This window comes from Strigops habroptila (genome assembly GCF_004027225.2).
Source record: "Strigops habroptila isolate Jane chromosome 13 unlocalized genomic scaffold, bStrHab1.2.pri S16, whole genome shotgun sequence".
NCBI classification, from domain to species: Eukaryota; Metazoa; Chordata; class Aves; order Psittaciformes; family Psittacidae; genus Strigops; species Strigops habroptila.
In genome coordinates this window covers 1,483,462-1,510,760 of record NW_022651054.1, presented here as the reverse complement: position 1 = coordinate 1,510,760, position 27,299 = coordinate 1,483,462, and the positions used below count along the sequence as shown (strand labels likewise).

Genomic DNA, 27,299 nt, shown 5'->3' with positions numbered 1-27,299 from the left:
GCATCAATGTAAAACTAGACTTAAGTTACCTGGAGCCACAATGACTAAATGGGTAGAAAGCTGAGGAGCATTACTCGTCACATGAAGTGGGCTTATCAAAACTGGGAGGAAGTCAAGAGTGGTTCCACTTTGCTGAGTGCAAATGGAGTGTCAAGAGATGGAGATTTGGACCCCAGAACAGCAACTGCCTGGATTTGTGTCCAAGAAAGAAGAGGAGGGAGGCAGTAACAAAGCAAGGAAGTAGTTAACATGTGAGTGCTGTGAAAAGAGAGAAAAAGTGGGAAGTGGAAAAAAATGAGGAAGGAGAAGCAGTACGTTGGCTTTTTTCCCATGTAATGATGCTGGGTAAACATATTTTGGGGACAATTTCAGTAAAAATGGTTGTACATCAAATATACAACACATTGTCTTACTAACAAGTACTGAGTGACATTTTTGGTAACTGGTAACTGAACCTGGAAATGCTCTCAGGTTTGCTTGCCTGCTGCATCGATGTAAACCCCATGTGGCTTTGGTGCTGATCTTGAGCAACGCTTCACAGTGAACAGCAGCTGGTAGAAACAAGAGCAAGATCTTCAGAGATGATGACCCTGTGAAATGCAAGCAGCTCATGTCAAATGCCATAAAGATGGTCCTATAAACAGCGATGCAAGTTTGTACGGTATCATGGCAAACATTGCTTAGCAGTTATTGTGTACAGCAATTCAACTGTGCAGGGGTAATTAAGCCATTTAAAGGGCCTTTATTTTCTCTTCCCTTTATTTTTGTTCTCATCTCGATTGTATTACAGAAGAGTATCTTCCCATTTAGTCAAACACCTCCATTTCCTTAGATTTTAATTGTGGTGGTTTTTCTATTTGCTTTTTTCCCCGAGATCCTCAATGTAACAGTGTTTAACATAAAAAAGGAAAATAAAGAGTAGGAATAGGCACTACTGGGGCTATAACTTACAGTAGAAAGGTGCGTTTCAGTCATTCAACTTGAATGAAAAGAATTTTACTTTCAAAGTTTAATAGTATATTGCAAACTTCCACTTGATGTTAATGTAATCATTATAATGTGGTTAGATGTTCGTAACATGCAGTGCTCAGTTGAATATTTTTGATCCTGCAATTATTCATTCATTAGAATAAATAAAAAGATATTGTAACAGATATGATGCAGCAAGGTTCAATTCTGTATCATAAGGGAGATCCGCATTTGTCAGCAACACTAAGTTTTTACCTATATAGCGTTAAATTTGTTCTGGACTGTTTGCCTGTGGATGTTTAATCAATAGAGAACACATTGTGAATGTTAAATTGTTGGATGAATGCAATAAAGTCTCTGAAAGCCAAAAGGGGAACTTCCTCAGAGTTACTTCTGCAGCACTACTTTCTCCTGGTGGTAACACTGACGAGCGGCGGCACATCTTCCACTGTACAGCTGCAGGTTAGAACCATTCCTTTTTCTCCTTCTGTAGCTTAAGTTATCATCATTGCATGCAGTGAAGTACTCTGGAAAGGAGAGGTGTGACAATCCAGAGGGATTTGTTGCCACCCTGAAAACAAGCGTCAAGTGAGAAGTCTGGTGTAATTCTTGGTCCTCAAATAAAACTAGGAAACCATATGCTGCCCAGAAATGGATTTAACCATTTCTCCAGGTGAATAAAATGCTTGATGCTTCCAAATGCAAGTTTGGGAAAAGCAAATATTTCTTTTCTTCCTTTTTTTTCCCTTTCAGTTTAGCCTGCCACCGCTGAATATCTCTGTGTAAGGGCAAATTTTGTTCCTTGAAAATAAAGCAACTTCCATTTATGAGTCAGGAATTATTTCTGTTCAACATATTTATTAAAAGAACCATAATCTACTCCTTTGCTTCTCAGTGCCTGTTGCAGAACAGGCTGTATTGGAGTATATTTTAAGAATGTGGGAGCTTTTGGGGGGTTAGTAGTTATTTATGTATTAATCAAATCCTGTTTGAAGAAAACAATGAAAAGCTTTTGCAGTCTAAATACACGTCCTGGTGGCAGACTCTTACATTAAAAATTTATATGCTAAGATAATTGTGGCTCCAGTGTGATGTCATGATAAATGAAAATGAGTACTCTTAGGAAATAAGTGTAAAGAAAAATATGCAGCCATATGTTTTTATTTGTCCATATTTCAGTCTCGAGCAGTCATGACAGGAAAAGAAGGAGGTAGAATATGACAGGAGAATGACAGAAGTGGGGTATTTTGTTATTATTATTATTATTTCTTTTTTGTCTCCAAAAAGTTTATTGTGTGTATAGGGGGGATTTTTCTGTTCTATTTTTCAGATTTCACCTATGTAGGACTGAACTCTTGATGTCATGTTTGACACTTTAAATATCAAGTAGAAAGCTTGGTGGTATTAATTTTATAAATAGACTTAGTACTCAAAAATAGCCTTATTGATAATCAGCTTTGCCTGTCTTCTGGAATGGTCACTCAGTGTTTTGTAACTGGAAGCTTTGTCATACATAAAATTTAATCCTTTAGGAGCTGATCTGTGGAACAGCATTTCAGTAGCTACTCAGTGAGAAATGTGTATTTGTTCCTGGATTTTCCTTGAATTGAAACTTTACTGCGTAGTGGGTTAAGAGAAAGTTTCTTTTTCACTAGAGTTTCTCTTCATGTACTCCAGTAGTTTCATGGTTCTCCCATCAATTGATGACTCCACTCTGAAATAAGTTTTGCTGCCCTTCTTTTGAGTTCTTCTACATGGTTAAGCCACAAAATAGCATACCCTATACTTGGCTATAATGTTAGCGTGAAACAGGGAGATGGTGATCCCTACGTCTGATCTGCAGTGTCTGCAAAAATCTGTGTTCCTTAGAAACAAATAAGTAATTTAATGGGCATATCTGTGTCATCAGGAGCCTATTTGCCTTAATACATTGGGGGAAAAAGTGCTATTACAGCTAATAAATTGTTGGCCAAAGGGACTTCTTGTGTGCTTGTTTGTTTTTCAGTTTGGCACATCAATTTTCATTTAAATTCTTCTCAGTGGTCAGGAGTTAAGGAATTTGGTCTGCTTTCAGGAGTTAAGAAATTGGGTCTTTAGGGGTTTCATTTGTTTCTTGATGAGTTGGGGCTCTAATTAGGGAATCAGGTCTTCTAATACTGCTTTTATGACTTACAGCATGTTCTGTGCCTGTTTTGATCTCCTGTGTGACACAAGATCCTGTTTCAGTCAGGCGTAGCTCCACCAGAACTGACCGCCTGTCAGATTTTGTTTACTGTATACTTCACTGGTGTCGTTAAACACTAATAGCTGCATTTCTGTGCATGGAAGTAGGTGCATAGGGACAGTGATCCTGGCAAGTTAATGAATACTGTCACTGCAAAATGTATGGTTTGGGTTTGGGATTGTTTTTAAGTTGATAGCCTATGATGGCAAATAAAAAGTTTTCAGTTGTGTTACAGACCTGGGGTGAGTTGGACCTAAATTCAGAGCAAGAAGTAAGCTATAAATGAGAAAGGCTAATTGAAAAAATCTATGAATGAGTCCATTTCCTCCCATTGACTTTAGTGCGTTTGCAGGCGGACTTTAATAGGTGTTGTGCAGCCTGCGGTTACCTGCATCTGGCAGCTTGGGTTCACACTTTCCTTTTGGAGTGTCTCCATACAAATCATAGAAGAAAATAATGTTTTTGTAAACTTAATCACTTAATAGAAAGGAGGTAGTTGTCATGCTGTCTTAGAAAATAAACCTTCTTTTGCTTTTACTTTCTATGCACGTGTGTTTCAAGGGGATGATGCGTTGCATAGCTTACTGTCTTTCAGTTTATGTGCCTTGGATCACTGCAGTAGGGATATGCTAAGGTCTGTCCTGAGCCATATATGTAGCACAGGTGGTAAAATCACTTTAGACTTAGTATCTGAATAGAAAAATGATGTTAATACACAGTAGCAGTGGTGCATGACCTGCAGGAGATACCTTAAATTGTTGAGGTTTTGAATGCCTGCAGCTGGTCCTGCAGAGCTCTGTGGTGGTGGAGGTTGATTATTTATTACTTTTTATGTGTAACTGCCAGGCTGCAGAGAGGGGGATACTGTAAGAATGGGAATAGTTAAATTGCATTTCCTTCATGGTGACTCTGCCATCTCTCTTTCTGCTAGGGCAGGAGAGTTTGAAAAGGTTGAGTCTGTTGTTCCCACAGCTTTAATGCACTTAAACTTTGGGCTCTTGTGGTGTCTTCTTGTCCTTCCATCCTCAGCAGAAGCAACTCTCACCTTGGGAAGAAATACAGCTTGTTTGCTCTGCACAACAGCTCTCTGATGGGCACAGTGGCACAGCTGCTGCTGTCTCTCTGTGCGAAACAGATGGAAAGGGAAACCAGTAAACGAGGAGGGCTTGAGTCTTCTTTGGGATGGGGGGTTAACTGCAGTTGATTTGTTAACTTTCAGAATTAATTGTGGAATTAAACTCTTCTTGGTATGATTTTCAAAACAGTGTTTGTGAGGTGAGTGATTCCTCCTTGCTGTGTTGCACCCATCCTATGGAGACAGGCTGAGAGATTGGGCTTGTTCAGCCTGGAGAAGAGAAGACTCAGGGCAGACCTTATAACAGTCTTCCAATACCTAAAAGGGGCCTACAAGAAACCTGGAGAGGGGCTTCGGACAAGGGCCTGTAGGGACAGGACAAGGGGGAATGGCTTTAACCTGCCAGAGGGGAGACTGAGATTAGACATTAGGCAGAAGTTCTTCCCTGTGAGGGTGCTGAGGCGCTGGCACAGGGTGCCCAGAGAAGCTGTGGCTGCCCCATCCCTGGCAACCTGGAGCAGCGGAAGGTGTCCCAGCCCATGGCAGGAGGTTGGAACTGGATGAGCTTTAAGGTCCCTTCCAACCCAAACCATTCTATGGTTCTATAAATGTGCGTGTGGCTTCAGGCCTCCAGGCTGGCAGCTGCCTGGCTGGGCCTGCACACTGTAGCCCGAACCGCAGCATACAGCTCACTTAGGCTTTAGTGCCTGTAATAGCTTCCTTTCAAGAGCTGAAACTGTGAGATCAAACCCACCTCCTCAGAGCTGAGCCTGGCTTTTCATCCCTCGGAGGTGTGAGGCACTGTGGCAGCGGGCTGTGAGGGGCTGGCCAGCGAGCTGCTTTTCCCCCTGGGCTGTGGAAGCGGGAAGCAGCTTTGCTGGCATCACCCTCCCTCACAAGTAGTGGGGAATGGAGATGTCGGCAAACCCTTTCCCTTTGGAAGACTTCAGCAAGAGATCAAAGGCAGCTCTCTAGCCTTGGGAAACATTTTTGCTCCCTGGACCTGGCTCCATGTGTGCTATTGCTTCCCTGGTTTTGATCTAGCCATCTTCTTAACTCATTTGAAGCTTTGGTCTCAGTGTGTCATCTTTGCTACAGGTTCCTTTTATTTTATGGAGAATATTCCTCTGCAGTTGGCTTTGCACTATCCAGGTAGGGGTCGCTGGCCAGAAAAACTGATGTATTGATATTTAAGGTAATAAAAAATATATAAATAAGGATTTCAGTAGAAAAGCAACGCTAAAATTTCCTTAGTCCTGTATCTACATATATCTTTTATCTGTCAGATATAATACTATATTTTGTAATACCATAAGCCCTCATAACCAGCAATTGGTACAACATACCTGTGCTTTTAAAAGGTCCTTTTGTTTGTATCTGCTCTAAGTCACCAGGTTCTAAAAAATATAACTCGCCCAATCTCAGTGGCATTGAACATCCATTGTTTTACCACTGTAAGCTCTAGATCTAGTTCCAGCTGTTTGTAAGTAAGCATTTGATGCTGAAGTTGTGCAGCCTTTGTACTATGTTGTCACTACTTGCTTTTGGTGGGAAGCATGTTGGGTGCTGTGTGAACACTTCTGATGGATCAGTATTTTATGTATCTAGTCTGTGCTATATAGAGCTGTAACTCAAAAGAAGAGATTCAGTTTTGCACAACAGATTTGGAACATGTCCATAAAATGCTTTTGCAGAACAGATAGAGAATTGTGTAGAGGAACATTATTTGCTCAGTGCATTGCACCATGGAGATGGGTTTTGTTCTAGCTCATCTGTCTTTTGCTTCTGTTTCATGTTTGAATTTTGACTTCTGAGGTGTGCAGTATAAAACTGTCTGGTACCTAAACCAGACCTTATACTTCTTGAGGTGCAAAGCAGTTAATATTGCACACAAAGATCAGTATCACAGAGTTGGTGGTTGTGTGGGACCTCTATAGCATAATACAATGGTATTGTATGTTTCCTTCAGTAATAACTGCATTGTAACAATCTTCAGGTGCTTTGTGGACTTCTACTGTTCCCTCTTTTGTTGTACCACCAGATCAAGTGCTAATGCGGTGAATAGTGGAAAGTAGCGTGGGGAGTTTTACCTGCTGGAAGTGAGGAGAGTTTGATCTTACTGAGTAGAGTCTGTTTCACCTCCTTTTGGTGAACATGCAGAACTGGGGACAGGAAAGATAATGGCAGCTATTTTTCAGCTTACGGGTTGTTCTGTGCTTCATTCTTCCGTAGTTGTTAGCTGAGCAGTCACTTTCTTTTCTTTCACCTCATCTTTGAGAAATTGGTGCTTTGTTGCGCAGCCTTCACACAGGTTTCCTATGCCCTGTGACTAAATTACCAACATTTTGGAAAGAAGCACCAATAGAAATAATTCTGGCACTGGCTTTTTCCCATTTCATCCTTCATTGTATATAGAAAATTGCAGGGGGTTTGGGCGGGAGGTTGATAGTTTTCTGCAGAATTCCCAGCCTCTAGTGCTGTGAAGATGTCTACAATTTGGTGCTACAGACAAAGACAACTTGTCTTCCTTTGTTGTTTAGAGGACTGTGACTGGTTGTCCTGAGCTATCATGGGGCAACAGCTGAGCTAATGAGTAAAGACATTTTTAAAAGGATAAGCCCCAAACCTGAAGCTTGCAGAATGGGATGCCCTGTTAGTGATGTACCTTATCTTCTGTTTCATTTCCAGTTGCTCTTCTACAACGGGTAGCCGAATTGGAAAAGGTCAATGCAGAATTTCTGCGCACAAAGCAGCAGCTTGAGCAAGAATTTAATCAAAAGAGAGCAAAATTTAAGGAGTTATACCTGGCGAAGGAGGGTAAGTTCTCAATTCTCTGAATTATTCTAAAGGTTATTAAACTTCATCTTCAAATAATTCCTGTATGAAGAATAACATTTGTAAGGCGAACTACTATTCCCCATTTGCCTGTGCACACCACCCACTTTCTTTCTTTAAGGATAATCAGGATTTAAGGGGGATTTCTACTAGGATATCCAGCATGGTTAATGGGATAAGGCATTGTTGTGTTTGATTTGCCAAAAATAGAAAAGTAACAGTAGTCTTTTACACAGATATAATAAGAACATAAGAAACAAGCACCGAGTGAAATTCAGCAGGTGGCTACTTAGCTTCCTAGAATGAATTTTTAGGGTTCAATTTGCCTGCATGGATAGGAATCAGCAGAGTAACTTGATGTACACTTAAAAACACCACTGAATTTTAGTACTCACTTGCTGAAGTCATGGTGTGCTCGTTCTCTGTGAGCAGCAGCTGATCTGGTAAGTGGAAAGATGCGGTTTAGATGGTGCGCTGTTTGTGCTTTGTGCCTAGCTTTTTAGTATATATTCATTTGTCTTAAATTTCCATCTGAGGTAGAATATAAGCAGACAAACATAAAAATTTTAATACTGGCCAAGGGCATCTATTTCAATAACACTCTTCAGAGGAAAATTTGAACCATATGAGCTCAAATATCTGATGCAGAATTGGAGAGCAGAGATAGCTGTTGTTCTGAGAGCCAAATTGATTTATTTCTAATCCTGATGATTTTCCTGTCTTTAACATATGAAAGCCGAGCCAAAAAAAAATGCATTAAGACTGCAGCTGCTTGTGTAAGCTTATGAGAGCAGAAATACAACAGGCATAATGAAGATCAGATCATACAGAAGGCCCATTTCTTTGCGTTTCTAGCAGCTTGATAAAAGGAAATTTAAGATACAAGACACTACTGATGAGATCAGCAATAATTCTCCCTTTCCAGAACAATAAAAAAATAGAAAATAAAAATAAATTGTGATGGAAAAAACAATCCAACTTTCACATGTACTGAAGGTGAAAGGATACCAGAGGAGAATACACAAGCAATTACTTTTCTCTCCCCCTCCCAAGCTTTTTTCCCTCCTTGTTCTCAAGACCTTTTCCTAAATGTACATTGGGACTGTTGCAACCTATTGTTAATACTGTTTGAAAACTAAGTAATATGAATACTATATGATCCTGTTTTGTTTTGTTTTACATGAGAGTTAATGCCCTTTTGAGTACCCAATTAGCTCTGGGTTCCAATCTGTCTCTCAAGAGGTGAGGTGTGGGGCACCAGGATTGATAAGGCTTTTTGGCGTTGAGGAAAAGACATGGAGATAACTTGGTGTCTGTTGTACACTGGCCAGATGTTTCTGCTAAAAGTGATTGCCATTGAAATAGGCTATGTGGGCATAAAACTTTATTTTGTGTTAGTGCTTTTGGAGTCAATTGTATAATATATCTCTTCCAGAGCTTTTTGCTTCAGATGAACTGAAAACTCAGGAAGATAATGTGAAGTTAGTCTAATTTCTATTGTAGTTGCAACAATTAGACAAGTAGCGGATGTTTCACTGAATGTATCCCTTTTTTAGTAGAAGCTCAGTTTTAGCAAAGCCATGGTAAAGCGCAAATTCTTCTGTGGGCTCCAGGTAGTGGTCACAGAGTGTTTCTGTTCAAGAAATATGAAGTGTTCTATCCAAATTCAGGACCATTTTGGTGCCAAAAGTGAGGGAATAACTGGTTTCCTTGTCTGTTCTTCTTATCTTTTCCAGATTAATTACTAGAGTTAAATAATAATGAACTAATTAAAAGCACAGTTCGCTTTCATCCAGTGTATTGATTTGTAGGTTATATCTACAGTGTCTGCTTTTTGGCTGCATCCATGAGAAGGTACTTGTTTAATGAAAGGCAAGGGCAAGCGAAGTCAGGAAGGAATGTTCCCTAAAGGTACCTGCTAATATTTGTTCAGTTGTTATGGGTAGATGCTTTAATATCAGTGCTTCCTTCACCCCCTTGTTAGAGCACTGTTCCTTGCCATAGCACCTATGGATACTCTTCATATTGAATTTATTAATCAAACTAAATGTAAATAACACTTCTTTTCAGAGGACCTGAAAAGACAAAATGCAGTGCTGCAAGCAGCCCAAGATGATCTGGGACAACTGCGGACCCAGCTGATGGAGGCTCATGCTGAAATGGAGAACATCAAAGCTATCGCTACAGTGTCTGAGAATACAAAGCAGGAAGCTATCGATGAGGTGAAGAGACAGTGGCAAGAAGAAGTAGCTTCACTACAAGCTATTATGAAAGGTAACAACCAGGCAAGCTGCTGCCACCAAGATGAAGCCCCTCTTTAGTAGGCATTCAGTGCTCTGGGCCTGCTCTTGCACAGAACATGGATAGCTGCTTTTCATGGCTTGGCAAAACCTGGCTACAGAAGTAATGGATGAAGCATAGTTCCTAAGTTGTGAAAAGGAGCTTGGTGGTTCTTTTCTGTTAATATGAGGATAGAATTTAGAAGGAATCATGGCAATGGGAACTCCCACATATATGCAAAGCATTTTTGAGGGACTATGAGTGTGATACTTCATCATTCCATGAAGATAAGTGTAATGAATGTAATTTGACAAGTCTGAAAACAGCTTTAGGCTGGCAGCATGATTCTCTTCTCTCCTTGTGTGTAAACATTGTTCTGCTGTCAGACAGTTAAGTGTCCCTCCAGTACTATCACATAGACTTTTCCCCAGGCTAGTGACTGAACATGCTGCTCTATATCAGTTGTGGGTCTTTTTTTTTTTCCTTACAGTTTTGAGCTGTGCTTTGTTATGTTTGCATGTTGCACAGCTGTTGATGTTTCTGAGACAAACTGTGTGAAAGGAACAGAAGGCAGGATGTAAACTGGGGACAGACTGTTGCCATAACTGGCTGCTCTTAAATGTTCACAAACAAGACCACAGTATCCTGAGCCTCCAACCTGTTGGCTGTAGGCAGTTTTTCCATGACCTGATTATGCTTTTCCCCAGAGAAGACAAATATTCAGGTATATTGAGTACACAAGTTTCTGTTTATTTATGATCTACATAGATACAGGAACCTAGATCAAGGTACAGTTGTGCCAGCTGCTGTCTGTGTGTGAACAAAGACAACTCCTTACCTGAAGGGGTAATATTAGGGAAATGAAAGCTACATGAGATGTTCTAGTTCCTTTGCATTTTGGAGTAAGTAAGTAGAGGTTTGATTGTTTGGATGATGTGTTTGGAGGTACAAATGTGCTGGTAAATAAGATGATAGAAATGTATGTTATTTTGAAATGAGGAGTTACACAGTTTTGGAGGCTTGTTTCTGTTCTAGTGGTGGTACAAATTGAGATGCAATTCCTTTGGATCTTTTGCTTCTGTTAGTTGGGTTTTGAAGCAAGAGTCAAAGGGAAGAGAAAGGGAGAGTTGTCCTAGTTTTGATCAATTATGATAAATCATTGACTGGTTGGAGGTAGAGTTCCTAAGGCTCTGGTTTTTAACTTCCATTGAAAATAAGTTTTGAAAATGCTGTTTTATAGAGACTGTTCGTGACTATGAGCTCCAGTATCATCACAGGTTGGAGCAGGAGCGAGCTCAGTGGAATCAGTATCGAGAAAATGTGGAACGGGAAATAGCAGAGTTAAGAAGGAGACTGTCTGAAGGTCAAGAGGAAGAAAACCTAGAAAATGAAATGAAAAAGGTATGTTGAAATCTAGGTTTTCAATTTCTGTTTCAATATACACCTGTGGTGTTATGGATGAGTTCATTTCTGCCGCCTGCTCATAGTTCCTCACAAATACACACAGCCTCGTTCTGCCAACTTTCAGTTCTTTATTCAAGGAAGTCATCATGACCTAATCCTGAATTTGAATCCATAAACATGTTGTACCTGATTATGTGGATTTATTCTGAGGATTGCACCTGAGAAGGTGGTAAGGTTTGGTCTTGAGCTTGTAAAAGCAGGAGGCCTTGTGAGGTTTCTTGTCATAACATCAAGTGAACTCAAGGAAAGCCCTCTTCAGATTTTTCTGGATTGACTGCAGAATCATAAAATCTCTTTTACACTTCTGCACCTTTATTCCTCTTCTCAGATCATATAATCTTCTTCTGAGGTTTTTAATGAGTGCTATATCTAAAATATCTTTTGTCTTTCTTTAAGGTGAGTCATATTTGCTCAGCACAGTACTAGTAGCTTCCTAGGAAGTGCAGAACCTTGCTGTCACAAAGCAGGCTCTGGATGATGAAAGATAATTACTGTGGAGTTTGGAAACATTTTGTTGTCGCTGTTGTTCAGAGATCTGTGACTTAGAAGAGTTCATGGAAGTAGATTGTGTCTTGTGTAGAGTTTGGATTTATTTTTTTTCCTGGTGGAGGATGAAGATTTGCTGTATTTCTCTTTCAGGCAGGAAGGAAATTGAACCTCTCATAATAGATCACTGTTTTGGAATCTTTATCATGTTAAAAAAACTTTCATTTAAGTGAATTTGTCTTCTCAGCAAGCTTAGGGTAGTCTTCAAGGTAATCTAAGACAACTTCAATGTAAGAAATGATCCAATATGCAGTGAAGGCGTAGGCTAACGTCTGATAATCTGCCACATCACTGCATGTCCTTATTTCTGCTTGCTGCCAGCAGCAGAAATGCAGAATTAAATATCACATAAACATTGCATATAAGTATTTTACCTTTTTTTACTATATTATAACAAACAATAAGTATTAGTGTTGCAAAATGGAATTCTTTTTCTGAGACTTATAAAGGAATTATTGAACATTGCTAGTTCTAGCTGCATAATTGCTGTTTGGTACTTGGTGAGACCAAGTAGTCTCACGTAGTCCTGATTTATAAAGGTAGTAGAGTCAAAGGATTGGGAGTCAGAATAAAGCCTATTTGCCAGTGTTGAGAGAAGGTTTTAGCCCTGTTAAGAGGAAGGAAAGTTCAAAACTGGAGCAGTGTGGTGAGTCTTGTAGAAACAACCCAGAAGATGCAGAGTTCATAGTGTAAAAGTCCTGGCAGTGCATTACCAACAGAATCTTCAGAAAACGATCTCTCTGTTTCTTTCCAGTAACAAAAATCTCAGCACTTTCTTTTTTTATTATTGTTATTTTGAAATCTGAATGTACTGATCATGTAACAGTTGGAGTTGGAAGTTGCTCAGATGACAGCGCAGCTCACCTAAGCTTGGTGCCTTTATTGTGTGCCAGTTAGCATTTAGAAGTGTAGTGTAGCAGATAAACAGCATTTTCAACCATACTCCTTTGAAAGGGAACTAAATATCCCTTGTGATCCTAAGGAAAAAGGTGATCAGTTTATTAATCTCTGATTGATATAAGCTTGGAAAGCTTTATAGAACAGTAAAGCAGAGGAACATGTACTGTCTGTAGTGGGAGGGGGAAATCTGGTCTGCAGGGTGCAGCTTGAAATAATTACTTAAACTGCTTTGCATGGGTTTTTTATTCTCTGTCACTAAACCAGTGAATTTTTTCCTCAAGGAGACTAAGAATTAGATGAAAATTAGGAAAAGGGCATTTAATTTTACCTAAAACCAAACAACCAAATCCCAAGCCCATAAAAGCTGTGTTTGGGTAGCAAAATAATGAATATTCATGCTTCAGCAGCCAGTGTGAAAGGAATTTTTTTGATCACTTGGGATGTGCTATTTGAAGACTTGTGATCAATTCCTCATGCAAAATGGTGTTTCCAGCCAATAATATTATATTTATCCACCATCTTTCTATGCCCCATTATAAAGATGGATTTATTTTATTGTAAGGCATAAACTTGGAAAGAGTTTTTCCAAGTACTTTGCTCTTTGGGTTGTAAGTAGATGTTGTACCAGCAGATAATATATCACATTTCTAAAAACTGGCAGAAAACCATACCATTGCCTAGCATTCTCAGTGAGAGGTGAGGTGAGAAGAATGGACAAATCAGAGACAAGTTTGCAAGCCATATGTTTCAGTCCAGGACTGTGCAGTTTTCGTATGTGTGCTGTCAGGCTTCCAGTGTGCACCCTAGTTAACCCAGTTTGGGAGTGCTTAGAGCAGGAGGGTAATGTTTTCATAAGCATACTGTTTTGAGCTGGATTTACTAGATCGTGACTACTTTGCCGGAGGTATCCAAGTCTAGCCTGGAAATGTGGCATTTGACATTCTTGAGCATCCTCTTGTCGGAGGGAACGTCTCTGGTGGAACACATGCACTTGGCTGGAAGCAGCTGTTTTGCTTTTCCATGTAAATATCTTTTAAGTTGCAAATTGCCAAAGCTCTGTAGAAAATGGCATGTTCTGTGGTTTTTATCATAAAGCAGTGATTTCTAAGATGTCTGTGCTGTAGAAGTTGTGTGTATTCTACAAAGCTCCCTTCTGGAATCAGAAAAGGTAAATCCCTTGTTCTGATGAGAAGGAATCTTACCCAGTGATTGAGCTTTCAGAAAACAGATTGGTGATTTATAAAAGTCTATCTTCCTGTTATGTTGTACTACCAGGTAGGTTTTGGGTTTTTTGTTACCACATATGCTAAAAGCAGTCCAGCCATAGCAGCATATACTTCCATGGAAGTTCTCTGCTTGGGAATGACTGACCTCCTTCTGAACAATGACTTGGTGGGGATGAGTCTTGTCTACTGGCAAAATTTGACTAGTCCCTGTTTAATTCAGACCTCATTTTCCATTCAGGAAAGGATCTGGTTTGCTGTTGGAGCTGTGATGAATATAAAGCCTCTTCTTAGCACAGTTGTGTCAAACTCTTGAGTAGCAGAAGTCTGCAGAGCAGGTATTTTGCATATGGAGAGAGCAAGAAAAGACAAACCTCCTGTTAAAAAGTGTGCTTAGTAGTCAGAAGAGGGGAAATTGGAAGGAGAGAGTAATCTGATTTTCGTGACAGAGTTGGCCGTAAAATCTGATATACAGTAAGCTGCTTTCGTTGGTAATGATAAAGAACAGTGGCATAGATTTAGAGGAACTTGAAATGGTTTACTCCTGCTTTAAAGAGAGATTCTCATACTGTGTCTGTGTGTTTTCTGTTTGTCTCGATTTTAAGGAACAAGTTCAGGTCCAGTATTGCTTGAGATTGCTCCAGACAGGTTTTTGTTCTTTTGAACAGGTTGGTTGGAGTATACAGTAAAAGACATGAAGGTTTTGTGCAGTGACCTGGACTCATTTTTAGCATGTTCTCTCTGTGGAGTCATCTTCACATTGTGGTCTGCAGGTCCCTTGCAGCATGATTCTGTGATTCTGTGTTCTTCAGCCACTGTGCTGGGGAAAGCGGGTTTGGCAGGGGCAGAAGTGGTTTGGGTGCTTTGGTTTTGGTTAGGTGATGAGTAAATAGAAGCTGGTAATGTGTAAAACCTTGTTCTTTGACAGCCAAGTTAATTTGGCAAAATGTTAGAATGAAAGAAAAGATTTTAAGGATCACACCTCTAGGAGAGTCTGAATAACGCCTTTTAACACAGGAAACGAGATGCTGTGGCACCTCTTGCCACATGTGACAGTATCTTTATGTAGCATTTTTTAACGAGATAGATAATATCATTTTATTAGAAGTTTGAGTGGAAACTTTAACCTCAATTTGGGAGTCTCAGTAATTACTTTACCTTCAAAAGCAGGCCTAGTGGCCAGCACTCATTTTGTTAGCAGATAGAGGCTATTGAAGGTGTTTAGCTCACTATCACATTGATGTTTAATCCAGATCCTTACCCCCAGCCTTCCACACACAGCCCCTTCTTGTGTTTTTAAAGGACACATTTGCACTATGTTGCAACCATAGTGTCAAACTTCAGCTCTGTTTACCAAGGACTAAAAGCTAGAGTAACTTCTCTGTCACGTGGAATTTGATGCAGTTGTGCCTTTCCAGTTGGTTGCTGTTCAACAGTCTGATTTTACTTTCAGAGACCTTTCTGACTCTTTCTCTGAACTGGTTGGTTCCAGCATGGATGCATTTGTTGCTCTATATTCAGTGTTGAACCATGTGAAATCAGACTGATGGTAGAATATTCTTTCAGTTATCATGAATAATGAGGAAAAAGCTTATTTAACAGTCCTAAAAATATTGGCCTATCTTTAGTCTATATGAGCCAGCTATAAGTAGCATTAAATGAATAGAACTGATACAATAAATGAAATGTAAAGCAACCTGTGAAGTTGAACTGCTCCCATCTGCTCCAAAAATGTGAGTGCTGAGTTGCTGGCTGCGAGTGACAGGATATGTATGTACGTGTGACACTGTCACATGTCCCTGGGATTGAATTCACTGCATCATGTGATGTCCCTTGCTTTCCTCATGGATTTTATTTGTACTCTCTGGACAAGCAAACTAGCAGTGACACAATGTGGCAGAACTGAATGAAACATGAAGCAATTCAATTTTGTTTAGTCTACAGAGTTTTCTTTAAAGCTTTTCAGGGCCCAAGGTGCTGGTAGCATGTGTATAATGGTATTGCAGTCTTGTTTTATTTTGCCTATTAATTTTAGGTTTAGAAAACTTCAATGGATAAAATATTGTCTGTTTTTCTTCCTGAAAGTCTTGCTCAGAATAGAGTTGTCAGTAAAGCTTACCAGAAACTGAAAGGCAAATGGGTAGCCTTAAAGACCTGCATTCTGTGAGGGTGCTTAGGCACTGGCACAGGGTGCCCAGAGAAGCTGTGGCTGCCCCATCCCTGACAGTGTTCAAGGCCAGGTTGGACACAGGGGCTTGGAGCAACCTGCTCTAGTGGAAGGTGTCCCTGCCCGTGGCAGGGGGTTGGAGCTGGAGGAGCTTTAAGGTCCCTTCCAACACAAACCATTCTATGATTCTAGTTTAGATTTTAAACAAGACATGAACATTATCTTTTAGTGGCTGCCTTTGCTGATAGGTTAGGAAAAGTGTCATTTTTTGACACTTCAGCTTTGGGACACAGTTCTTCAGTCTTTCCTCCCCTGCTGAGTTCCTCCGGTAGACGAGAGAGAGCAATTGAGTGCTCTGAACCTCCAACACATAAATCCACCCAAATTAGGTTGCTTAAATTCCTCATGGCTTGAATTTTGCCGAGGTGAATATTTGAGTGTTCTACTTGCTCTTGTGGAGTCTATGGGAGCTGTTACCTTCACTTGGAAAGGTTTTAGTGCATCCGTTTAGGAAACGGGGATGTCAGGACCGCTCATTGACATGTGTGATTCTGAATTTGAGCACTGGATGCTGTTTCTCATTTTAATTCTCACTATATTTACCTGGCTCTTTCTCTTTTTTCCCCTTATATCAGTCTTCTCATTCTGTTGTCCTGCTTTGATATATTCAGAACTACTCTTTGAGAAAAATCATGGGGGTTTTGATAAATTGCTTGTATATAGTATTGAAACATTTAGTACGGTGACGCCAAAACCTGATGCTACATCAAAGTTGAAAAATGATCTTCCAAAGCAGAACAAAGCTAAGCTATGCATTACTGTGCAGATCCTTTTTCTTTTATCTTTGTAAGTAAATGAATGGCCAATAACTCACCATTCAGTTGTGTTTTACGTTTTTATATGTGCTGTGTGGCAGCACATAGCAGGAAAGTGATGGCCTTTAATAACAAAAGTGAATGTATTTTGGAATGCCTGATCCATAAATTTTCTCCCAAGTATCAAGAGTGATAGATTTACTAACATTCTCTTCAAAAACAGATATTCATGGCCTAATCCATACATGGATTTAAAATTTAACTGCCTTCTGTGAATGGAGTAATATTGGCCTGTTGTCATAGAGATGACTGCTGAACTAAATAAATAGCAGTAAGACAAGTATTGAAAGTGGAAGTTGTCATATTTTTGTTGGCATAGAGATTTTCTCCAAATGTCTCTAATAATGGAAACTGTTGTGGTGAAAACTATGATAATGTGTTATTCATAATTTATTGCCTTAACTTCAGGCCCAGGAAGATGCTGAGAAGCTGCGTTCAGTTGTGATGCCCATGGAGAAAGAGATTGCAGCACTAAAGGAGAAATTGACAGGAGCTGAAGAAAAAATCAAAGAGTTAGAAGCATCAAAGGTGAGGTGGAGCTGCAACTGTATCCTAATTTATATCTTGCATCATTCTAGTTTGATGCAGATAAGTCAAATTTTGTAAGAGACAAAAAAGTGCATTGTGAAACTGTTCAAGCGCAATGCATCTTTTCTCCTGGAGCTCAAATAACATATTTGGCTTAGATATGCTTTTCCATCTTCTTGTTTTGAGGGTTGTGTTATGTGTGTGTCATCTGTGCTTAGTTCACATTCCATGGCTTCAGGTCTACTAGTAATAAAAAAGAAAAAGCTCTAGAAAAATAGCTGCTTTGCACCTCTCCAATAGCCTGGCCTTTAGATTATGGTCAGGCTTGCAGCCACAAGAAGATTTGGCCGAATTCTCATAATCTACTTCCATCCAGCATCTGATATATTTCATTTTCTAACCCTGGGCATAACACTGAGACAATATCGCCAGGATTTTTATATCTTAACCTCAGATTCATAGAAAGGGGTACTGGTCATTGCTGCCAAGAAATCATGGTCAGTGATTTATTTAGCATTCCTGTATTCTTCGGGTATGTCAGAACCCCTGTTGAATTTTCTCATCAACTCTGAAGGGTAAATAATATCCACAGCACTGTAAGACAGTTGCATTTAAGGTACTGTTTTATACAGAAATGAAGATGTTTGCTGTAACAAATACTTTAATTTGAAAGTCAAATAGGCTGAAATTGCAAAGTAACTTACCATGTGGATGTTTTTAAGACACATGAATAAATACCTTCCTTATAAATTCCTGAGACTTAGGAGAACAGTGTAAATTCATTTAACAGTCTAAAAATATTTTGCTAGATTGACAGGCCATGCTTGAGTGTTTTCTTTCCTCATAGATTCTTTGTGCTTTATAGGTCAGATTTTTTTGAGATTGAAATGTTCCTAGGAATAACAGTTCTGCAAGTAGTTCTGCTTTTTGTCTTGATGCAAATAATACTTCCTTTTCATAGGCAGGATGAATTTGGGGAAGATGAGGAAATGTGAACTGCCTCTTGCTTGCTTGTTCTCAGAATGCTTTTTGGTTTTCTCCTTTTTTATCTTTTCTTGTTAAGAATAGTCTAGAACTTTCCTTAGAACTTTTCTGCTGAATTTGGTTATAAAAATCGTAGGTCATTCTTATGGCAAGGCCTGAATAAAATTTATAGTGTTTCAGGACCAGAACAGTGGTGGTGTCTCTGTCAGGTCTCTCAAATCTGACAGTGTCATTCTATGGGATTAGTAAAACACAACCACACATCTCTTGGAAAAAAGGGGATAATCACTTTGTCCATGCTTCTAGTTTATTGAGAGGTTGATTTTAAAGAAGTCTTGCTTTAGATGGTGATTCATACCAAAGAAAATTACTTAGGCCCTTAATTCTTACCTTGGTCAACTCTGCATCATTATTCCTTCTGTTTGAAGTTGCCAATAGTCCTACTTCAAGTCACCTTTTTAGCTTATTGGGAAAGAATTGCTGGATTGTATGTAGCAAGGAGACGTCTAAGCACAAACTCAGGAAGTTGTGTAAGTACTTTAATATATGGCCCTATAAAACTGCAAGATATTATTTACATGATTTATATCACTAGGTGGGTATGAGACTGATGTGCAGAATGAGCAGTGTATTTGGCTTTTCTGTTGGTTCATCTTCTGCCTGAGTCATGTAATTTTTTCAGTGTCAAGTATTTAGCTAGATTAATGAAACAATGTGTTTCTTTTCCACCCACCCCCCCCCCCCCGTTCCTGTTCCGTCCTTCCCAAAGGCTGTTCTCTGGGAGTCAGATTTCTCCATTCCAAGGGCGTTTAGCAGATAGAAGACTTGGTGTCCTAGGGCAGGAGAAGCTGTCTCCACCATCAGTGGCAAGCTAAAGCCAAAGGGCTGTCTTGAGTTCCGAGTTGGTGTCTGTGGCTTCTGTACTTGGTGTTGAGGAAGATGAGCAGCAGCTCTGTGGAGCCACTTAGGAATTGCCTGAAGACTTTTGTTTCCTTTAAAATAAAAACTCCTGTGATTGCTGGCTCAGCAAACCATAAAACTGAATAGTGCCATAAAGAAACCTTTCAACCCATTCCTTGTTCCAAGATGGGATCCATTTCTGTGAGCATTGTGTTTGACAGATATTTATGTAACCCTCTCTTAAAATCCTAATATATTTCTTCAGTCTTTCTTCATCTGATTGCTTTTCATTGACAGATTCTCCTGTCTTTTTGCAGCAGTCTTTCATGGGTTTGAAACTGTTTGGTTTTTTTTTCTAATGAGTAATTTATTCATGAATAAATGCAAGTACTATTCGCACATGTATATATTTGCACACTGGTAGTTGAATATTTGTGATTTCTAGAATTAAGCTTGTCCTTCAGCACCTGCACATTACCCAAACAGGCGATGTGTAACTGCTAACAAAAAGGAAATGCCTGAGTGTGGTCCCCCACTGAGATGGTAGATTTCCCTCTTTTTATTTAGGTTAAAGAACTGAACCATTATTTGGAAGCTGAGAAGTCATGTAGGACAGACTTGGAGATGTATGTCGCTGTTCTCAACACGCAAAAATCAGTCCTGCAAGAAGATGCAGAGAAGTTGCGGAAAGAACTGCATGAAGGTATCTATCTAATAAGAATCCTTTGCCTCTTTTACACTAAGGATGCAAAACCCAACATAGCTGTTAATTCTTTTCTGATTTCTAATTTGAATTGGATTTAAGGAAATTGTGGGGGGAGGAAGCAGTACTTCTAAATGTGAAAGCCCTTAAAATGTTTGCAGAAGAGTTGAATGTGGAGTTCTTTTATGATGGAGAAAAACAACAGAGCCATTCATTCTCTTGAGGGATGCTATTGAATTTCTGCTTAGTTCTTAGAGTACTGCAAGTGATTTTACTGGTGTCCTTTATTTACGTACAATTATGAGCATTATTTCCATAATGTGTTGATACATCTCCCTGAGGTATGCCAGTGTGAATGCCTGGTGGTGGAATGGATGTGTCAGCGTACAGCACAGAATCACTGTGGAGGAATGAAAACCAGAACATTCTATTGGAATAAATAGGGACATAGAAGACAGTGGTTTGAAACCAGCAGTAGGAAAAATAAACTTAGAAGTCATGAATGAAGTTAAGGCGTTAGTCTTCTAATTGAGGAATCTTAAACTGTCAGTAACACATCCCTAATCACAAGCCAAGTTTGGGAATTAAAATAATGTCTTATTTCATCCTAAATAGTTGTTGAGCAAAGCCTGACTGTTCTTGATTAGAACAATAATTAGTTTTATTCATGAAAATTCTTCTCTTTGGAAAAGAGGGTAAAAACCCCAGTTCAGAATGACTCTCTGTTCTTGAATAGTCTGCCATCTCTTAGAGCAAGAGCGACAGCAGCACAACCAGTTGAAACACACATGGCAAAAAGCCAATGACCAGTTCTTGGAGTCTCAACGTTTGCTGATGAGGGACATGCAACGTATGGAAATTGTTCTGACCTCTGAGCAGCTCCGACAAGTTGAAGAACTGAAAAAAAAGGATCAGGTTACTTGCTGCTTTCCTCTTTTTTCTTGTTAATACTGTAGACTTAATGTGATATAACAGGTATGGAAATCACATGTTGGGGACAAGTTATTAATGTGTGTTACTAGTTGAGAAAATGACAGCTGACAGTTTTAATAGAAATTCTCCATTTGAATGACAGCTGGCAGTTCTAACAGAAACTCTCCATTTCTGTGAGTAATATTAACGTATATAGTAACTTTAAAAGTCATTTTGCCAATATTGTTAAATGAAAAGGTAAAAATACCCAGAAATTAATCTTGGAAGAAGAAACAGTCATCTGTGACACAGAACATCTGGGCAAAGGATGTTAGGGTAGCAAGTTTCACTTCTTCTTAGGTTTTTCCAATACAGCACCTAGCTCTGGCATAAATCAAGAGCTTCGTTGTAAATTAGCTTATGCACATGATTAGTGCTCTATACTGTCTCTTTTGATTCTTTTTCCATATGTTACGTTCCACCTTTTCACATTTTAACGTTCAGGCTTGTATAATGGCTGTTAATGGGGCCATTAGTGACGCAGATATGTTACCAGTAGCCAGTAACAGCTATTTTTGTTGCTTATTTGGTAATCCTTATAATAAGAATTTTGATCTAGATAATATGTTCTTTGAATAAAATTACTCTAGAACATGAATTGGCCACTAAACTTGAAAAGTGAGTTCTCGTTTAAGTTTGGATACCTTGTGAAATGAACAATAAATCTGTAACCAAAAGAACCCTTATGTGATAAATGCCCGGTTTTTAACCAAAGTAGTCTTTTTGCAGTGCTGCCTTTGTAGCTTAGTTTATCATAAAAACTATAATGTCATGACTACTACAACAAATCATATCTCTCTTATATGTATTCTCTATTGACCACTGATTTTTAGGAAGAAGATGATCAGCAAAGGCTTAGCAAGAGAAAGGAGCAGAAGCAAAAAGATTCAGATGATGAAACGAAAGCTTCATGTTCTCTTGCCCAGGAGGAGACCCTCACCCAGCTCTCTAATGAAGAGGTAAAACAAGTGGATAGTTCAAAGTGACTTGGAGCACTCGCGCATTGCTCAGGGTGTTGATTACAAATGCCAAATTAATGCCCTTTATTCTCTGTAGCTTATTATTCTTATTAAGCAGTGAAAAATCTTTGGAGTCACATTTGAATGGATAAATCCTAATAAAGAATGGAAGACAATACTTTACAATCCCGAGAGGTGCTGTTAAAACCTATAATTTACCTTCTGCATTCTGGATGTTAACTGCTGTTGAATTCTTTTGGGATTTATGCTCACGTTCTAGCACACCTAAATGTTCAGAATGAAACCAATTATATCTGAACAGTCAGCAAGTCTGTTGTACCTACTTTGCTAACCTCCTTGTTGAATTCTGTGCTAAACTGGCACTGGTTACACAAGTCAGATCACTGACTGGGGGGTTAGCCACTCGCTTAGCATGTGCACACCAGTATGATGTGTGTGTCTGTATGTATTGAGCTGCATCCAGCTGTGCAAGTTGAGGGTTTTGGCTACATCTGTTCAGCAGCCAAAAATTAGCTTTTTTTTTTCAGCCAAGCTGGTAGCTGGGGCTCAGCAGCAAGATTTTGTGGAAGCTGCTTGAGTTGTATCAGTAACCCATTCCAACAGCCAGGAAAAAGGGTGCTGCTGCATGCCATGGGTTAGGAGCCATTCGGGTGTTGTAGACAGTCATACACAGGGACAAGCTGGAATTGTGTGTGATGTTTGCCTCAGCTTTTCACTTGGGAGGAAGCAAACTCTATGAGCACACAGGTTGCAACCTGGACACAGTATCAAAATAGGCAGTTACTTATCCTTTTCCACTGCATTTTACTTGCCTATCTGATCATCTGACAGGTTCCATTTTGGTTGTAAGTCAGAACAGGGACAAATTAATAAAATAGTCATGTACTATAGACTTGCTTGGAGACAAGTCAGGAGACTTGAGAATTTGCAGTGTGAGCCAGTATTTTGCCTGTTTTATTTCTTCTTATAATATATATTTTTATTTATTATTTTACTGTTGTATCCTATGTATGCTATTTCAGATACTGTGTTGTATACTAACACTTCTGTATCCAGCTATGCAAATGGGACATATTATGGCAAACAAAAGTTTTAGCTTCTAATGTTTTCTTTAATCTCAGTTCGTGGGATCCTCTATAGTCCCTTCATCACAGCATTTATTTAATTCTAGGAATTACACATAGTGGAAGTGGTTACATTTTGAGAAAGGATGTAGTTTCCAGAGTGTTTTGGGTTTGTTTGTGGATTGGGTTTTGTTGCTATTTCTGACCTTTTTTAACTGTATGGAATGTGTTTTACAGGTGGCAGTGAATCGTATTGTCAGTCATGTCTTACAACTTGTCATCATTTCAATGCTGAGCTCTTCTCTGTTGAGCAGGTTGCAATAGAACAAATTATTCATTAACTGTATCAGCAGTATGAAATTTTATATGTCTGTATTCCTTTGGCTTTTTGTTATGAGCTTGAACTCGTATATATACATGTAAACATAAATATTATGCCTAAAATTATTAAAACAAGGCATTTACAAGAGTCATAAACCCAGTAGTACATAATATTTAGTTCTAAGTTGTAAACACCTATATGGAAGTACCAGCAGCCTGCTGGTCTCTGCTGGACCTATTTCGGAAATCATTATTTTTCTCAAGAGGCTTGTTCTCACTGTTATTTTCTTTACATGTCTAATGGCAAAGCAGAAGTGCATAATATATTGGAAGGTATTTTGAAAGCAGTCAGGTGCTTTTTAAGTAAAGCATTACTGCTCTCTTTTCAGTGCTGCAAATAGCTAAAAATAGATCAAGAGACTTAATGTGCCTTGTATACATCACAGGACAGTTGGTATGGCTTTCGGTATTGGAATTCCCCAGGATCCCTTTCTGTTTAAGCTCAGGCTTTTCCCTTCTCATTTTCTTTTATGTACAAAGAATCTTTTAAAGAAAAATGTTTATTTCTCTTACAATATATTGTCAGACACTCCAAGCAGAAGAAAGAAATAGAAGCATATCCACTTGTCTGGATAGAACAGATTAAATAAGCATATCATTCTCCATTTATTTTTATGTTAAAGATTTTTGTTTTATGAAAGACTTTTGAGTTGCCTTGTGGCAGTGGAGTGTTTGCTTTCTGTTGTGTAGATCATAGGTCTACAAGTGATATTGTAAGTATATCTCTTTAGTGGAAGAAGGGCCTTGTTTCATATACTGGAAGATGTAAGGTGACCATGTCCTTGGTTGTCTGGCAGGAAGACAGATTCTTACAAAAGCACTCTGTTAACAGAAAACTCTGGCATTTTGCTTGTTTCTTGTTTTTGAATTCAAGCTGCTGCATTTCAGTTCTCTATGATTTTCTCTGCCATCTTAAGCTTAGTGATCAGATGTTCTTGGCAAAGCCAATTTAAATTGGCCTTTACTGTGTCTGATAATGAGTGTCCATCATTCCTCTTGTACCATGCTTCTAGAATGGAGTATATAATTTTTTCTTCCTTGTTTTTCAATTCCAGGTGCAAGTAAATAGCACCCATGGCTCAGTCCATTCGTTGGATGCAGACTTGCTTCTTTCTTCTGGTGAATCTTTCAATAAATCAGATAATGATATGTTTAAAGATGGACTACGGAGAGCACAGTCTACAGACAGTCTGGGGACATCTGGATCTTTACAGTCCAAAGCGTTAGGATACAACAACAAAGCAAAATCTGCTGGGAACCTGGATGAGTCAGATTTTGGACCACTTGTTGGAGCAGATTCAGTGTCTGAGAACTTTGATACAGCTTCCCTTGGATCTCTGCAAATGCCAAGTGGGTTCATGTTAACCAAAGATCAGGAAAAAGCAATCAAAGCAATGACACCAGAGCAAGAAGAGACTGCTTCGCTGCTTTCCAGTGTTACACAAGGGGTAGAAAGTGCTTATGTATCTCCTAGTGGTTACCGCTTGGTTAGTGAGACTGAGTGGAACCTGCTGCAGAAGGAGGTGAGTACCCACCACGTGTCTGCTGTGGCCACTGCCTGCATGTTGGGGGCTGTCTGCCTGCTGAAAGCTATTCCTCATTTGCTTTACATGGAGTCAGCTTTACTAAATACAGGCTATTTTGGCCCTTAGGGTGATCTGGCAGAGGTAGCTGTTGATCACACAAATATGTGAGAGGGTAAAAAAAAGACAGGAGAACTCAAAGAAAAGGAGAAAATGGGAAGCTAAGGAAAGGATGTTACAGCGCAGTGGGGGATGAGTAGGAAAGTGGAAAGATTAACAAAAGAAGCAGAGCTGAGAGTCCTGTTCTGTACGCCAAGGAGTTTCACTGAGGATTGTGCTTGGAGTGCAGTTTAGAAATGAGCAGCCAAGATACGCATGACACACACAAAGGAAGCTTCAGAAAATTGTTGGGGACTTGCATCATCAGAAACCAATTTCTGAGAGCAACAAGCAGCAGATTAGACTTAACACTGTGCCAGTTTCAGGATGGGTGACCAAGGAGATTGTTGATTCCGGGTGTTCTGCCTGTCAGTTTTTCAGCAGCTTTATATGATGCCAATTCAAAGCTTGCATTTGGTTTCTTGCTGAAAGAAGAGTATTGTGGGGCTCCTGTGGTTCTCAGAGCTGAGTTAAATCCTCTACTTTTGAGTATTTCCTTGCCCTGTTGAGATTTCAGTGACACTCCGACCCTTTCTTAGAATTCAGAAAAGAAATGCACTGCTTCCCATGTGTTTCTGGAGCAGGAGCATGGGCTGGGGGTGTGAATGTCTCCATGTGGGTGGGACATGGAGCAGCAAATACAAATACAATTTCAGCTCAAACCTGACTTGCAGCTCCAGCTTTGATAAAACTTCCATTTGTCCCCTTGGCCAAAACCATTACCATTTCATACACTGAATGACTTGATGAACTATTGCATGTCGTGGCTTATTGCTTTTGTGCTAATACAATCATAGAATAGTTAGGGTTGGAAAGGACCTGAAGATCATCTAGTTCCAAACCCCTGCCATGGGACTCCTGCCAGGAAAGCTGATATCCTGCAGGTAATATAGATTATCCTTTACTTTTAGAGCAACTTAATCTTGCCATTACATAATTCTGCTCCTGTCTTTTATCTGTAATATTTTGTGATCACACAACACACCTGAGAGTACGTAGCACTCTGGCATTCCTTGAAGAACATTATGGCAGGTGATAACTCTGTGTTCTCCAGGTGCAGAACGCAGGGAACAAGCTGGGTAGACGCTGTGATATGTGCTCCAATTATGAGAAGCAGTTGCAAGGTATCCAGATTCAGGAGGCCGAGACAAGAGACCAGGTGGGATTTCTCTTCCAGCTTTAGCAAGGTTTTTGCAGTTATTTGAACTACTGAGGATGCAACAATGACCCATCTGCTGGTTTATTCATGAATAATGTCAACATACTTAAAATCTGGATGACTGCTGACATGTTATTGACATAACGTGATTTGCTATTGGTGTGTGTCATGAGCACCACGTGTACGTGTTTCTTAAGGATTCACCATGGAGAAACTCTTTATCTGGTGCTATGAGACCATGCAGTAAAGGCACTGTCCTATAAAAAGTGTTGTGCTCATGCTGAAGTCAGTATCTTTCATAATTTATATTCTAAAATGCTTGTCATGCATTAAATTCAATATCTTTGGTACTGCAAGGACTGTTAACAGCAAAGGAAAGATTAGAGGACCTCATCCTAGAGACATAAAATGACTGTGAAGTATTGGAGGATATTTGTTTCCTGCCATATACTGAGGAACATTTTTCAGATGGATACAGGAGGCATGAGTCACATTCTGCTTTGAAATAAGTGGTGGAAGCTGGTCCGGTGCAGTTTGATGTCCTGTGTTTGGTGTAATCAGGGACGCAGGGTGTTCCAGAAGAACAACAGAGGAACTTCTGGGTTGCATAGGGGTTTGAGGGATTTTGTAGTTTGGGGGTGTGATGGAGTAGGTTATATTGGTGTTTGGGAAATAAGTGCTCTCCAAAAGAATGGAAAACTACATTGTTTTTTTGTACCAACACAGGTGAAAAAGCTGCAGGTGATGCTGAGGCAGGCCAATGACCAGCTGGAGAAGACAATGAAAGATAAACAGGAACTGGAGGATTACATGAAACAAAGTGCTGAAGACTCCTCTAACCAGGTACAGGCATTTTGTAATCAAGATGGTAGGAATCATGAAGTGGTATTCAAAAATACGTGCAAGAACTCATCTTCTGTTAGATATGGATGGACTACCTGTGGTAGAGGCAACGAAAGTGAGAACTTCTAGGGTTAGTTATGCTTGAGTTATGCAGACTTGAGTCTGCCACAGTTTCTAGGTAAGTCTGACATGTCTCTAACAGTATGTTACCCAGTTTTCTCCCTGAAGTTTCATCTCCAATCTTGAAATCCATTATAGAGGTGATAATTGGAATTTGAGTGGGTTGGAGTGTTGAAGTGAGCTGTGTATGAAATCCCCCAGACATGCAAAAGCAGCCCTGTGTTCTTGGTCACTGTCCTTGTCAGTAGAAAAGTGGTACAATTTGTACCACTTGCTCTCATCAATACTTGGCACCCAGTTAATGGGCTTGTGGTGAAGACATACAGTTAATGAGTAGCTGAGAAGGGAGTACCACTAGTTGGTCCTAAGTATGCACTATACTTCTTTGAAATAATAGCCCATTTAAAAGATTTTTCAGTCTGAGC

General features: G+C 39.5%; 1 protein-coding gene across 2 annotated transcripts in view; it reads left to right on the top strand.

The window, feature by feature from the left end:
• Positions 1-27,299, top strand: part of RABEP1 (rabaptin, RAB GTPase binding effector protein 1) — a 51,952-nt gene that overhangs the window by 13,432 nt on the left and 11,221 nt on the right. For both annotated transcript variants that reach the window (XM_030472246.2, XM_030472247.1), the window contains 10 exons: positions 6,957-7,085; positions 9,174-9,377; positions 10,624-10,784; positions 16,967-17,086; positions 19,538-19,673; positions 20,410-20,588; positions 21,479-21,604; positions 24,126-24,593; positions 25,807-25,911; positions 26,638-26,754. In XM_030472246.2, the coding sequence (XP_030328106.1) occupies positions 6,957-7,085; positions 9,174-9,377; positions 10,624-10,784; positions 16,967-17,086; positions 19,538-19,673; positions 20,410-20,588; positions 21,479-21,604; positions 24,126-24,593; positions 25,807-25,911; positions 26,638-26,754 (1,745 nt within the window). The remainder of the gene's footprint in view (positions 1-6,956; positions 7,086-9,173; positions 9,378-10,623; positions 10,785-16,966; positions 17,087-19,537; positions 19,674-20,409; positions 20,589-21,478; positions 21,605-24,125; positions 24,594-25,806; positions 25,912-26,637; positions 26,755-27,299) is intronic.